This window comes from Solanum dulcamara, chromosome 4, assembly GCF_947179165.1.
Source record: "Solanum dulcamara chromosome 4, daSolDulc1.2, whole genome shotgun sequence".
NCBI classification, from domain to species: Eukaryota; Viridiplantae; Streptophyta; class Magnoliopsida; order Solanales; family Solanaceae; genus Solanum; species Solanum dulcamara.
In genome coordinates, this window is record NC_077240.1 from 80,648,606 (window position 1) to 80,664,790 (window position 16,185).

The following is a 16,185-nucleotide window of genomic DNA, read 5'->3' on the forward strand; positions in this document are numbered from 1 at the left end:
ATACAGATACTGAGAGAGAGAGAGAGAGAGAGAGAGAGGCGAGTGTGAGAGAAGAAAGGGAGGCGAGAGAGTTAGTGTATCCAAATACATGCAAAACACATTAGAAAAATGTATTTAGGATATCCGATACATTCTGAAATACATATTTACACCTGTAGAGAAGCGAACGAGAGAGTTACTGTATTCCAAATACATACGAAATACGCTTGAACATAGTGTATTCTTATAGATCAAGTTTATAAGATTTGAAGTAAAAGTAAAAGTATCGAATACACTATGTTCAAGCGTATTTCGTATGTATTTGAAGTTCTCAAATTCAAAATCCTTAAAACTTTATAATACTCTATTGTATAATAGTGAGATTTCCTATGCGCACCAAAATATAACGGCTGCTGTTTCCTTTGTGAATAAAAAAAATAAAATAAGAGAAGAAATTCGATGAAAAATTGGGTAGAAATTATAGTGTAGATAGTGTTTGTGGGGAAAGAGAGAGAGAATAAGAAGAGAATGGAAGCCCTGCAGCCATTGAAGCAACTTATCCACTTTGCCTCTTTTACTTCTCTCAGATTTCGACCTTCTTCTTCTTTCTTCATTGTTCGTTGTTGTTCTTCAACTACAGCTGAACTCACCGGTAGAGCCGGCGGCGGCGGTCGCAACCGTAGGTCCTCTTCCGGCACCTCTACTTCCACTTCAGATAAAGAAGCTATTCGTGCTATTCGTATCAAGAAGGTAACTTTACTTGATTAGTTTACTTGTGAAAGACATTGGTTTCTTGAAAAAAAACACTTTTTTTTACGATTATGAATATATGGGTATGAAATCAATTGAAATTTAGTTGAATATGGGAGTAGTTAGTGTAAAGATTGCATCTTTATGAAAATGGTCAGCGTTACATCTCATACCCTTTTGTTAGAACTAAAAAGGAATTTAGTTGAATATGGGAGTAGTTAGTGTAAGGATTGCATTTTTATATAATGTTCAGTGTTACATTCCATACCCTTTTGTTAGAACAACAAGGTGCTGTAGAACCAACTGGAATTTAGTTGAATTTGGGAGTAGTTAGTGTAAAGATTGCATTTTTATACAATGGTCAGTGTTACATCTCATACCCTTTTGTTAGAACAAACAAAAAGGTGCAGCAGAAACAATACAGTGGTCAGTGTTAAATCTCATACGCTTTTGTTAGAACAAAAAGGTGAAACTACTGGAATTTAGTTGAATATGGGAGTAGTTAGTGTATAGATTGCATCTTTATATAATGCTCAGTGTTACACCTCATACCCTTAAGTTAGAACAAAAAGGTGCAGCAGAAACTACTGGAATTTAGTTGAATATGGGAGTAATGAGTGTGAAAATTGTATCTTTATGACAATGGTCAGTGTAAAAATTCTGTCTTTATGGCAATGGCCTTTTTAGTAGTTATGGAAATTATACACAGGAGTGCTTGCTGAGATTAGTGGCGTGATTACAATCAAATATTTGGTAATCAATCAATTGACTTGGAGGCTTCGTTACCAGGGGTGGAGCTAGGTACGGAACCACCTCTGACGAAAAAGTACACTGTTTATACATGGTTAGACTTCATATATATATATATATATATATATATATATGTATGTATGTATGTATGTATAGAAGATGCTAGATGTTGAACCCCTTTTGACATCTTCATGTATTTACTTCTCAAATTTTGACCCCTTAGTGAAAGTCTTGGCTCCACCACTGTTCGTTACCAATATTGTTGTGGTAGGCTATAGAATCCTATGTGACCATTCTACTCTATTCGGGCGATAAAAAATGTTGTCACAGGGGTCTACAAGTTACAACAATTTTTGACATAACGATCACTGTCAGTTTCATATGGATCAGCGAAGATTGATCTACCTTTATAGTTTACTTGACATTGCTTTCACTTTTGGATAATATCATTATTGCGATTTGCTCATATAATCTTGAGGTGATTAGCTTAATTTAGTTAAGGTACAGGTGCGGAAACTTCTCCAATCTTGTTAGCTTGTGGTTCATTGGGACCCTCCATTACCTTTAACAATTCAGACCAGTAGTTATACATAATACTATAATTATTTCGAATTCATTTATAATTCTTCTTTTGCTTTAAAATTTATGCTGATAAGGCAGATACCCTTTATGTTTCCTGGAACTGCATTTACATTCATGCCAAAGTCAGTTAATGAAGTTTTCTGGTTCTGGTCAGTTAGGAGCTTGACCAAGAACACAGAAGTATATGGGTCCATCATCCCACTATGCATCTTTTCTTTTGAGTTATTTGGAGTGAACAGAATCAAAGGTGTTTTGAAGGAAAGGAAGAAACAGTATAGAATTAAATATAAATGCTTAATTGGCCTTCTGGTGTGAAATGCTTAATGCATATGAGCTAGACTCTGATGGTATTTCCTCAGCAACCTGCATTTACCAAAGGCTCTGGGGTTTACAATTGTACATATCAGCACCTACTTGGTGCAGTTTACGTTTATAAAGTTGTTTGACTTATCAAGAAAAAATATTCATAAGAAATGCTTTCTTGACGTACTTGGGGCCATTTAAATATTGGAAGTCACCAGTAAAACACCCTCTTTCAATAACTACTCCCTCCATCCAATTTGACAAAGTTTGATTGGGTAGGAAGTTCAAGTTTTATATATTATAGTAATGGTCTGTGTTAGAGTGGGTTTGAGTTCCACATTGGTTAGGGAATGGATTGGTGGTCTGCTTGTATGGACTTGGACAATCCTCCCCTCAAGAGCTAGTTATTGGGGTTGAGTTATGCCCAAGTGCCATATCTTCTCGTGGTATCATAGCTGGGTTCATCCATGTTTGGGTTTCCGGTCCACGCTCTAGTTGAGTCTGGGCGTGAAGGGGGTGTTAGAGTGGGTTAGAGTCCTGCGTTGGTTGGGGAATGGACTGGTCGTCTGCTTGTATGGACTTGGGCCATCCTCCCCTCAAGTGTTAGCTTTTGGGGTTGAGTTAGGCGCCAGTGCCATATCTCACAGTCTTGATAAAATTGAATTTTCGAAAGTTGTGTAAGTTGTATAGGAACGGAATGGTTTCAAACATTTTGGGATGTCCTAAAAGGAAATAATCGTTATATAAATTGAGTGAAGCTAGTTACTAGCTATAGAGTTTGCATGTAACTATTCTTTTATTTGGGTAAAGAGAGTATTTGTGAACCTATTGAGAATTTCTGGGAATGAAACTTGATTTTTTTATGCACATGTGTTCTAGTTTCTTAGGATAAAAAATTCAACCTCAATGCTTTGTGGATGTCTAAACATCAGTTTTTATGAATCTCGGCTTCATTATGAGTACATATTCTAGTTTCTTCCTGACTTTGGACATCAAGATGCATGTTATATCTAAGCTTGTGTAGATGTAACTATGACTTATGAGAGCATGATTGTGAAGTGTAGCTTAGTGTTGTTCCATTGTTATAGTTCAGAGCATGTGAAGGCAACACCTTGAGTAATAGAATTTATCTTTGAATTTTCACCTAAGGATTGATAAGGATGTACAAAAGATTTGCAGTAATCTTTCCCACCAATGGTAGTTTTGTACCAGCATAAGCCATTTGATCTTTACATTTTTCTTGTTCTACTGGATCTATGCCATGTCCGTTGTAAATTTTCAATTTGATCTTCAGAGCATAAGAGTTCTGCTTGCTCACAGGTGGAAGAATTGAGAAGCAATGGCTTGGAACCCTATGCGTACAAGTGGGATCGGACTCACAATGCCAGTCAACTGCAAGAAATTTATAAGAATCTGGGAAATGGTGAAGAGTCAAACAGCGAAAATGATTATGTTTCTATATCAGGAAGAATAGTGGCTCGCAGGGCTTTTGGAAAGCTCGCTTTTTTAACTTTGAGAGATGATTCTGGCATGATTCAGGTTTTTATATTTGCCATAATCTACCTACTGTTTCTGCTTTGGGTGTTTTATTTGGAAACAACCTCTGTACCTCCGCGAGGTAGGGGTAAGGTCTGCTTACATTCTATCCTCCCCAGATCCCCACCTTGTGGGATTACATCTGTGTATGTTGTTTTGTTTTACATTGCTCGTTAGCTTCAATAGCTGTAGTACTGCTTTACTGTAAAATACAGATTTTTGAGACATCTAGTTAAATATGATTGATGGTACTGACAATTGGTTTCTTTACTAGATAGGGGCTATAAGAGATGTTAATTAATCAAAGGTCCAACTGATCACCACACCTGTATTGTAAATATGCAGTTAGGAATAATCCAGCCAAAGTAATAGGAAATCTAGGACTGGTTATAGATAGTGCCTATCCTCTATTTGATATGCAAAGTTTCAACTGCATATTCCTTTCAAACTGTATTTCAGTACATTTCTTGTATTTCTTATCTAGCTCTAACCAATTATGTGCAGAAGAAACTGGGATTGCAATTTCTTGAACTTTTAGGTTCAGTTGACAATTTAGTGATTTACAAGTTTGGCACCTCTCTGAGATATATCCCTAGAACCTGATATAACAAATTCATTGTGTTTCTTGATAAGCGACAACCTTTTACCTTTTAATTTAGCAATCTTTGAATAGACAAATGTTGCACTCTATTAAAATAAGTTATTTTTGGTTTTAGCTTTATTGTGAGAAGGAAAGGCTTGTAGGTGATCAATTTGAGCAATTGAAGACTCTTGTTGATATTGGTGATATATTGGGCGCAAATGGTTCAATCAAGCGCACAGAGAAAGGTAATTTTGTGTCTATACCCATCCTAGTTCTACTTTGACATCCATTCTTATTTCTTTTATGAATAGGTTCACTTACATCTGTATTCAACAGTTTAGATCGTTGAACTTGGAAGTAATTTAAACCTATCACAGATTAGTTCATAAAGACATTTGTGCATGTTTTTTGCCTTTGGTAGTCTTGTGAAATATTTGAATCCTCTTCCTCCTCTTCCTTTTCATTTTATTGTCAGTTTGGGTCTATCCGCTGAAAGTTTTAAGATCCTAACTAGAGCTTGCAACCCAGTAAAAAAGATGTTACTTTCTTCTTGACATACTGAAGACATGTGGAGGACACATCAAGGGTATATCTGTAGCAAAAATGTGAATTTTGTACTATCTTCGTTGCTGTCCCTATGGTTGCAATCAAGAGAGGATTTTTCTTTTATTTCCTGTCTTCTTTCTTCTTTTGATCATATCGTTGCTTGGGTGAAGAAAAAACACAAATCAAATTGAATAAACACGAGGTTTTAGACAAAAGAAAGCTACAAGAACAATAAAAACCCTACTGCATAGGAGACCACTTAGTAGGCTGCTTACAACCTTAAAGGTAAACATATATGAGAGATCTATGAAATCAAGTTCTTCCCTACATCAAAGAACATGCCAAATTTAGGTCCCTTAGGAGTAAACACGACTTCTTTGCAGATATTACACATGTATTTTGGTACACTCAGTCCAATTTGTTTATCCCTTTTAACTTGACATTAGTATTAAGAGGAGTTAAAATCGGGTCATATTTGATTTTTGTTTTCTAAAAGAATAAAATAGAAGATGAAGTTGTCTCTGGATTCTGGAAGAGTAATATGGATCTAATTAAATTTTCTTTCTCTGGTATTTAACGTATCACCCGATGAGATCCCGGTGGACTTTTGGAAGAACACTGACAAGGCAGGTTTGGAGTGGTTGACTAAGTTGTTTATAATGTTATTTTGAAGACTGCTAAGATGCCCGATGAATGGAGGTGGAGTTCTATGGTTCCATTGTACAAGAACAAGGGTGATATCAAAAACTGTAATAATTACAGGGGTATCAAATTGCTAAGCCACACTATGAAGATTTGGGAGAGAGTGGTGGAGATGAGGGTGAGGAGAGGAGTGTCAATCTCAGAGAACCAGTTTGGATTCATGTCGGGGCAGTCGACTACTAAAGCAATCCATCTTATGCAGAGACTGGTGGAGAAATTTAGAGAAAGAAAAAGGAATCTTCATATGGTGTTCATTGACCTTGAAAAGGCTTATGATAAAGTTTCGAGGTATGTTCTCTAGAGGTGTCTGGAGGCTAAAGGTGTTCCGATGGTGTATATTAGGGCGATAAAAGACATGTATGCTGGAGCCAAGACTCGGGTTAGGATGGTGGGCGATGACTTAGAGCATTTTCCTGTTGAGATGGGACTACATCAGGGATTTGTATTGAGTCCTTTTCTTTTGTCTTGGTGATGGATGAGTTGACACGTTCTATTCAGGAGGAGGTTCCATGGTGTATGCTATTTACGAACGACATAATTTTAATTGATGAGACTCTGAACAAAGTTAGTGATAGGTTGGAGGTTTGGAGACAAACGCTGAAGTCCAAAGGGTTCAGATTGAGCAGGACCAAAACAGAATACTTGGAGTGCAAATTTGGTGCTACGATGGATGAAGAGGGCATGAAAATGAGGCTTGCCACTCAACCTATTCCCAAGACAGAAAGCTTTAAATATCTTGGATCCATCATCCAAAGTAGTGGGGACATCAATGATGATGTCACACACCGCATTGGGGCCACGTGGATGAAATGGAGACTTGCCTGTGGAGTCTTGTGTGATAAGAAAGTACCACCTAAACTTAAAGGTAAGTTCTACAGAATGGTGGTTAGACCAGCGTTGTTATATGTAGTGGAGTGCTGGCCAGTAAAGAACTCTCATTTTCAGAAGATGTATGTTGCGGAGATAAGGATGTTGAGATGGATGTGTGGACACACTAAGAGTGATAAGATTAGGAATGAGGTTATTCGGGAGAAGGTGGGAGTGGCATCTGTGACAGACAAGATAAGAAAAACGAGATTGAGATGGTTTGGGCATGTACAGAGGAGGGGTGTCGACGCTCCAGTTAGGAGGTGCGAACAGTTGGAGTTGGGGGTTATGCGGAGTGGTAGGGGTAGACCGAAGAAGTATTGGAGAGAGGTGATTAGACAAGATATGACGCTACTCCATATCACTGAGGACATGACCGTAGATAGAAATGAGTGGAGGTCGCGGATTAGGGTAGAAGGCTAGTTGGGATAGAATGGTATCTTGCCGTGTGTCAGTTTAGGGGGGTCGTAGGTCTAGGCGTGCCTTTATAGTTGCGTTGTTATTACCTTTGATTATCATAGTACTTTGCTATTGTTATTGTTTTTGTCTTGTAAAATCTGCATCGCTTTTTTTGCCATTATGCTATATATATTGTTTGATTTTCTCTCTTACTTGGGACTGTGACTATTGAGCCGAGAGTCTTTCGGAAACAACCTCTCTATCTCCATGAAGTAGTGGTAAGGTCTGCGTACATTTTACCCTCCCCAGACCTCACTTGTGGAATTTCACTGGGTATATTGTTGTTGTTGTTGTTGTGGTATTTAACATATCAAATTCCTTTTTTAAAGTAAAGGGATGTTGACTAATTTTCGGGAAAACACAGAGTTGAAGGTATGACAAACATTTTGAACAGGTAGTATATTTTAGTCCATGTGTATGGTTTGCTAGACACTTGTTACTCACTCATCAATATTATCCTATCTTCCAGTTCTTCAATTTTACTTTTAAGAAAACAGATGATATATACATGAACATTCAGATAGTTATGGTATCCTATACATGCCTAAGATGGAAATCTCTGGTTGACATAGTATGCTTTAAAAATTCTCTTCCTTTTAGTCACTAGCATGAATTCTGTCTTCAGGTTCTGTATATGCTTGCAATTTAAGTTTGATTTGGTTTATAATTCCAAACTCCTGAAAAAGATGTGCATGCTTTTGAGTAATTGGTTTTTGCAAATACATGACTCATATTCTTTTGAACTTTGTTTCTTTTGTTTGTGTTATTGTTTGAACTGTTGTTTTGAAGCCCTTTTCATTGAAGTATTTCTTCCTGTTTTCTTTCTAGGGGAGCTATCTGTGTGCGTGAACTCATTCTCAATTCTCACGAAGTCATTGCTTCCATTGCCGGACAAATATCATGGCTTAACAGATATAGACAAGCGCTATCGACAGCGGTGAGTTTTATTTCTTGCGCTAGTTTATGGTTGAAGCTTCTAGTTACGTGGTTCTGACTCATTGCTCGAGGGGTGGCTGCACAACTATCTTAGGAATTCTCTAGAATGGGTCATTTCACAATTAAATGTTTATCTTCTCAGTTTGAATACGTAATATGACTGTCACATTTTTTGTACCTTCTTGGTACTTCTATTAATAAGATTTTACTTTATCAAAAGAAAAAAATACTCACATTTTTTTAGCCAGATATTCGGGTCAATTCATAGAATGGTAGATGGTACATAAGCAACTCTTATAAGTTGCTCTGCAGGGTTTGTCTGCATATGTGACTGGTGCCCTTGCCTCGTATTCTTGCTATGCAGTTCTGCTTTTATAGCACACAATTCGAAACTCGATGAGTAATGGGACTACCCCTCTATTCGAAGGCTAGTACCACTAGAACAAAGCCCCGGTGGCTCTGCGTTTTTGCTTCCACATACATAACTTGATGATTTAAAGTAGCTAAAGCAAAGAAAAATATACAATCTTCCTTAGATTTGGGCATTTGGCATATATACCTACAACTATTTTTCAATAGGTTTCCGGAAAGGATATCTTCTATTACAAACATTTCGCTGATTTTCTTCTCATGATGCATACAAGGAGGAAACCAGTCAAATGACTAATTTTCTTTACTGTTGAATGAAAAATTTATTGAGGCATTTGCTAATAAAGCACGGAACAAATTGTGATAGCTGGTATTCCAAAATCAGGGTGTATTCACTTTCCTTGCTGTTTATGATAGGTATGTAGACATGATTGCAAATCCCGAGGTGGCTGATACCTTCCGCAAGAGGGCAAAGGTAGGTTAGCTATTCATTTATCTTCCGACTGTTATGTCAAAAGTACAATACTGTATTTCTCTTATCATCATTTGGTTGCCTCTTGAATTGTAAACCTTTCAGTAAATTACTTTTGCTCAGCAGTACGGTGCTTTACGGAGTTAATTGTTTGTGATCGTTGGTCTACAAATTTTCTTCTATTTTCTCATTCCAAACTAAAATGACCGGAGACTTCATCAATTTTGCGAATTGGGGAGCATATAGTTTTCTGTTATCACTTTGGTCTCGAACTATCTGTTGGTTAACATCCTCTACCACCTTTTTTGTTGTAGGTTCTCCTCTTTTGGTTATACTACTTGTATACGGGGGTTTCCCCCTTTTTTAATTTAATAAAATTATTTACCTGATAAAAGAAAGTCCTCCACTTCCTGTATCATTTCATTATGTCTTAACAATTGCTTACTAGATCAGAATGTAAATATTTATTTTCAAACATGCATTTTGTTGTACTTGATTATTTCAGAAATGCATGTAGCAACTCATATAGATGATATCTCACTTATGAAAGAATGATAAGTGATTAGTATGTTTTCTTTACCAATGAATGAGGTTCTTTTTCTTTGTCTCTTCTTTTGGTTTTATAAAGTCTCTCCTTTGTTGAGGATCCATGTGTCTGATTTACTTGATTGGGTTTCTAGTTCAATATATTCCACCCAGATCATGAGCTATAAATAGCTCAATTCAAGCCCTAAAATTTAAAGCTACTTTTTAGCTTATTACTTTAGGTTGCGTGTGATATTTATATATATTTCATAGCAAAGTTGTCCTCTTATCAAATAAAACACTTATAACCACATTTAACTAGTATAAACCATAATCTACAAGATTATACTTGGAATTTTCTAGTATAAATAAATTATGCTCTCAGTTGTTCGTAATGCTATGGTCATTTGTTTCTTTGAATCTTCCCAAAGTAATTTGCAATAGTCTTGCAAATGAAGTTAACCTCAGAAATGGCCTTTTTCTGATTAGTGTTGTATTGTTTTGTTTTTTATTGAATTACCTAAGGTGGAGACTTGTAGTAAACTAATACTACTACATTCTCTAGAAGTTCTGCTGCAATAGGCAGTAATGGACGTTGTAAATGCATAATATTTCTTCTTTTACTATGAAAAATGTGCACTATATTCCATGCTGATTTAATCCTTCCTTCAGTAGATTGTATCAGAAATACGTCAGTCAGTGGAATCTTTTGGCTTTGTGGAAGTTGAAACACCTGTTCTTCAGGTTTGTGAATTTCCTTTTGGTTGTACTGGTAAATGTTATCTCCTATTTAGTTGTGATCGATTTTCCATTTTGGTGTTTTTCGATAAAGCTTGTGAGCTACTCTCCCATGAAAGAGTATAATATGCTTTCGGTGTCAAAACATTTGCTTTTGTAAGCTCCATGTGCTGGATGCAGTAGAACGGTTGCTCCTCTTGTTCAGGGTATATAGGTTTTTTAACTGATATTGGTTGTTACAAGAAAAAAGTACTGACAGGTTTTCAATCCCCATAAATATCCTTGAATGGAATGAGTTAGATGAGTCCCACGTTAATCTCTTCCATTTTCAATAAAATAATTGTAGAATTAATATATTGGAAAGAAATCTCATATACATGTGGCATGCATGCAAAAGGTAGAGAATCTAAACAAAAATGTGACTCTATGTTGCACCTGGTCATATGTACTAACTGAAATCTTATAGTTGCACCAAAAAATTATAGAAAACAAAGCCCCTAGTTTGTAAAGAAGAGTTTTCCATCCCTTCGAATGCCCTCCTATTTCTTATCCATATTGTCCACATAAGAGTTAGAGGAATTACGTGCTAAGCTTCACTTCTCCTACTCAAACCTGAGCGAATTAGCAAATTTCTTCCGGTGTTACACATGGTCCATTCTGTACCAAATAAATTCAATGCGTGCCCCATAGCTAGAATGTTACTGATACTGACCAGCGAATGATCAACTTTTTCTCCCAATCTCTTGTACATATAACATAAGTTTGGTGTGTGATATACTTCTTTCTCTCAAGTTCACAGCTGTAAGGATGAACCTTGGTGCTACCAGCCAAACTTGGAGTTTTGGGGACCCATTCTGAAGAGTACGGGAAAGCTGTATCCTCTAATCTCTTCCTTACTAGTGGGTCATGACTCATGATCCTATGACTGTATGACAAGGCTATTGTGTTAGGGTTGAGCGTATAAATTTTACATGCCAGTTTGTTAGTGCAATGTTTGAATTTTATTTTGATTTATTGGGTGCAAAATATATTATTTATACTTAGCAGATTTTTAACATATATACAATGTTTGAGCTAAAGCTATTGGATTTGGATGAACCCCCGTATCTTCTGCCACATATCCCTCCCTTCTGACCAATTAAGGGTGAGTATATAAAGGAAAAATAGAAAAATAAAAAGAAGAAAGACTTGATATATACATACAAAAATTGTGATTGCGACTTCATCCTATCTATACCCTCCCGGCCCCCTGAGGATTTGGATTTTCGTTGTTGCAAATTTTGGCTATTGTGTTTAATCAGTTTCATTTACTAGGGAGCAGCTGGTGGTGCAGAAGCTAGGCCGTTTATTACATTTCATAATTCTCTTGGAAGGGATCTTTATTTGAGAATTGCAACAGAGCTTCATTTGAAGAGAATGCTGGTGAGCTTTTCCTGTAGTTAACGTTGTATTTCTTTTCCAAGAAATTCTTTACATGAACTACTTTTAACTATTTAGTTCTTCATGGAGATAAACGTAAAAGATTGAATAGCTGCTGGGACCATGATTAGTCCTTTGCATTTGTGCACATAGGACAAAAAAGGGGAAGGAAAGAACCCCTACTTTCTGTTGTACTTTCCCTCACTCTTATTAGAAGAGCTGTGATTCTTTGTGACAGTCCATCATATTTGTTGCAAAACTGTAGGTTGGGGGATTCGAAAAAGTTTATGAAATTGGCCGTATATTCCGTAATGAAGGCATTTCAACTCGTCATAATCCTGAATTCACCACCATTGAGGTAATAATTCTTTGTCAAAGGACGTCTCATTATTTAGTTTATTGGGCTTCAAAGCGAATTTACAAATTCATTTGGAGAGCGTTTAATGAAATAATTTCCTGCAAAATGATGAATAATCATTTCAACATTGATTTTAGATGTATGAAGCATACTCTGACTATGAAAGCATGATGAATATGGCAGAAGAGATTGTTACACGATGTGCCCTTGCAGTTAATGGGAAGCTTAAAATTGATTACCAGGTAAGTACCCTTTCCTCTGAATAATCTTCATCGGTAGTGTTTGAAATTGGTGATCATTCTTTGCATTTTCATGTATCTTATATTGAAGGCATAATACTGAGAACTGATTGAACTTGCTAGCTTTTGGCTTTGATTGTTCTTTTGAGTTCCCTTAGAAGCCAACCTAGTTCTTTCTTGATCTGGCTACAAGGATGGACCATGAGTGATAGGAGGAATCATGTGAACTTCATTTTCTCTATGGCATTATGTGTTTTTGTTTGGCACCTTTTCAGTTTCCATTCATAGGGAGCTTTCTTAAGTGCTTATCTTCTGTATTCAACCATCTCATGTGTCATGACAAAAATATTCTCTCATCATAACAATATAATTTTGAATGTCTGCATAATGTTGACCCAAAAATGTCCAGCTAAACATTTTTAGTTACTATTTGGATGCCTGACCTGTTTCCTTGAGTTGATGCAAACCATCTCATCTTATTTTATCTTTTCCTGAGATCCTACGTCATGTCTTGTCATGGGCTGCATATGTTTTCTTGGAGAATGTGTAAAATGTTTTAGCAGTGGTTTGAAACATGGTCAGTTTTTACTCATTTAATGAGTTGAACTAACTTTTCAGTGAATTTTGAGTTTTATGCTTAAATGGTTTTTGGTCTCACTTTTGGTATTTAATTTTATTTTTTCTATCACCTTTTAACTTTAATCTAAGGAATCAAACTTTATGCTTTCTTGCAGGGTGTGGGGATCTGCTTGGAAAGACCTTGGAGGAGGGAAACAATGCATAATCTTGTGCGAGAAGCTACAGGGATTGATTTTAAAAGCTTCGGTGACGATCTTGAAGCTGCTAAAGAACATACTCGTAAAGCAATTGATATTCTTGGTGATGATCTGGATAAGAGTTCAATTGAAGCATGCTCTTCTGTTGGCCATTTGCTTAATGAGGTTGAATAATGTTCTTTAGAATTTTTTATGTTTCCTTCTGCAGATACATAGAACTAGCAGCTTTTAACCACATGCCAGTGTATCTTATTGGTTAAGATGGTTCTTCTATGTGAACTGCGTTGGGTTATAACCATTTTCAGGTCTTTGAGATGGTAGTAGAACCAAAGCTTCTACAACCGACTTTTGTCTTGGACTATCCTATTGAAATATCTCCACTGGCCAAACCACATAGAAGGTACTTAACCTTTAACTGAATTCTCAAACAGTCAGTAAACTGGAAGACACTCTTAGTTCTCATTTGAATGTTGAAACAAAACTAACTGCATATGTTCTCTTCAGATTTCTTTTTGTTATTAAGGACTTTCTAAGGCAACATGTGCTCACTAATTGATAAAGTTCAAATAAGTAAGACTGAACCAAAAGATGTAGCAAAGAAAGGAGATACTCTTTTTGTCTCAAAATATTGTCTAGTTCCTTCTTTGGTCAGTCCGAAAATGGTGATCAGGTCACAGGTTCGCGATGTGGAAACAACCTCTTTGCAGAAATGCAAGGGGAATGATGTGTAGGATTTACATCTCTCTGCTTAAATCCACGCTACATTCTTTCTTGGCATCTTTGTGGTTTTAGAAAGAACATTTACATGAGTTAAAGCACATTTCATCTGAAACAGTACATGAAAAGTTTGTTTCAAACCACCTTCGTTTCTCCAGTTATTGCTGCATTTTCCTTTGGTTTAAATGACTAGTCCCTGTCTGCTTTGTGTGAATATCAGCGTTTAATCACTTTCTTTACTACATGAAAGTTCTGATACTATGATCACCTTCTGAATTATCAGTCACTATTGTACTTCTGTTACAAGTAAAAGTTACTAGCTTTGCTCTCTGAGATGTTTCCAGAGATTTGAGTTTTTGATGCTGAAATCTCCAATACATCAAGAATAGGCTGGATAAACTTTTTGAGGTCATGTCTAGTAGTCTTGGCTTTGTTTACAAAAGTAGACTTCGTTTTACCTGATAAAAAAAGTTATTAGACACATTGTACAAAAGTAGACTGCTTTAGTAGTTTTCACTTCTATCATACACATCAACTATCTTCTTACCTGATATTTGTTTTTGGCAGACATTCAGGCTTAACTGAGAGATTCGAGCTATTCATTTGTGGTCGTGAGATGGCGAATGCCTTCTCAGAATTAACTGATCCTCTGGACCAGGTATTCTGGTGTTGAAATCTTGAAACTGTGTACCATCCCTATGTTTTATTTTGCTGTTCTATCGGCATTGAGGGATTTTCATATTGCCTAATCTAGCGAGAGGATGTACACATTCCTGTGATTTAATGACTTGTGAAATAATAATGTACACCATATCCAAGGGAAAAAAGAAATACAAAAAAAGCGAAAAAATCTCTAACATAGTATCAAGATGATGGATTTTGTTAATTCCTATAAGAGTAGAAAGAAGTGGTTATGTCCTTCAAGCTAAAAATATGTATTAGTGCTTTCCAGTCTCTTTAAAGATAGTTCAACGACGGGTCACTAGATATCATGAAAGAGCTTTGCTCTTACACACCGATAGGACAGGGAATCCACTCTATCCAGACACGGTGCTCTGGAAAGACTTGTCCTGTAACATTCGATCATGCTTCTTACCTTGAGATTACTCTAGCTATTCTAAGCATATTTTTTTGCGGAGTAGATATGTTGTTTATAGTATATGAACCTCCTACCCCTGTTTGAATTATCTTCAGTTCAGACACATTCTATATATGAGGTCCACATAACCTGATGAAATGGTTGCGGGATCCAGCAGGACCAACACTCTTATGAACTAGAAGTTTTAGGCACGACATAAGTAGTGAATTATTTGTTTGTCTGGGGTGCTATATATGCAGAACAAAAATTTACTGTCGCGTTTAAACTTGCTGCAGAGGAGACGCTTGGAAGAGCAAGTGAGGCAGCATAATGAGAAAAAAACAGCATCAGGTTTAAATAAGGCTGGTGCCAAGGAACAAGAGAACAAAGATGATGATGATGACTCGTATGAAGTAACTCTTGACGAAGATTTCCTCACAGCTTTGGAATACGGAATGCCTCCAGCTTCTGGAATGGTATGTTGATTCAATGGTGATTAGTTTTTCTTTCTAAAGTGCATACATTTCTCAACCAATGAAAACTTGTAGTTTTTGATGAATCACAAGTATAGTTGAAACATTCTGACCATTGCACCATGTTTTGTCACATTCATTTTTCAGGGACTTGGCATTGACAGGCTAGTAATGCTTTTGACAGACTCACCTAGCATCCGCGATGTTATTGCTTTCCCAGTCCTCAAGATTCAACAGTAACTCTTCACGAAGAGTTGCTTATTACACAATTTCACCAATTTTGACCCCAGGATTGCTGCCTTTATTACCTGAGAAAGTCAAGTTTGAGCAAAAAATTCAATAATAGATCATTTTTTTTCGCGAATATATATATATAAGTGCTGTTCACATCATTTTTGTGATTTTTGTAGTTCTAATAACAGGACATTGTCATTTGAACTGTACCTAAAGGTTTAAGTCGACTCTAACGTGATAAGTGTTAAGCACAATACATTTGTTGGTTTTATATATTTAGCTTGGCAGATTCTTGTAAAAGATACATCATATCTAATGGAAGAAAAAACTACAGCCAATTCTATTCATTGATTCCTTTTATATTTTTGAGTTTTGAGTGTGCTGGCCTGCTCCTTTCTTCAAACATCTGCTTATCGGAGAACACCTAAATTATTACTTTTTCGTGAGTTTTACACCTCAATTATCAGTAGTTTTGTTTTTCTCTCTGAACTATTAGCAGCTTAAAACATGCCTTGAAGTTGACTAGGTGTGTTTTAATGCATAGATATGCTGGTAGTTCAAGTAGGAAAATGAACAATTGATAGTTAGGGTGTGAACCTCGTAAAAATCTGATTATTTATGTGTGTTTTACCATTATCTTATAATAATAACATAATAATACTATTTGTTTGATGCTGAGATGAGGGAAGGGAGATCATTGAGATGGTTTGGACATGTGCAGATGCCTTAGTGAGGAACGTGAGAGGTTGGATATAGTGAGTATAAGGTGAACTGAAAAGTATTGGGAAGAAGTA

At 36.4% G+C, this 16,185-nt stretch overlaps 1 protein-coding gene across 1 annotated transcript; it reads left to right on the forward strand.

The window, feature by feature from the left end:
- The first annotated feature begins 399 nt into the window (after positions 1 to 399).
- LOC129887866 (lysine--tRNA ligase, chloroplastic/mitochondrial) lies at positions 400 to 15,729 on the forward strand. The gene is made up of 14 exons (XM_055963096.1): positions 400 to 729; positions 3,685 to 3,903; positions 4,617 to 4,728; positions 7,886 to 7,994; positions 8,780 to 8,837; positions 10,035 to 10,103; positions 11,412 to 11,519; positions 11,782 to 11,874; positions 12,012 to 12,116; positions 12,848 to 13,054; positions 13,195 to 13,289; positions 14,174 to 14,264; positions 14,981 to 15,160; positions 15,305 to 15,729. Exons 1-14 carry the CDS (start codon positions 508 to 510, stop codon positions 15,395 to 15,397), a joined length of 1,761 nt encoding a protein of 586 aa, XP_055819071.1. The 5' UTR covers positions 400 to 507; the 3' UTR covers positions 15,398 to 15,729.
- The last annotated feature ends 456 nt before the right edge of the window (positions 15,730 to 16,185 follow it).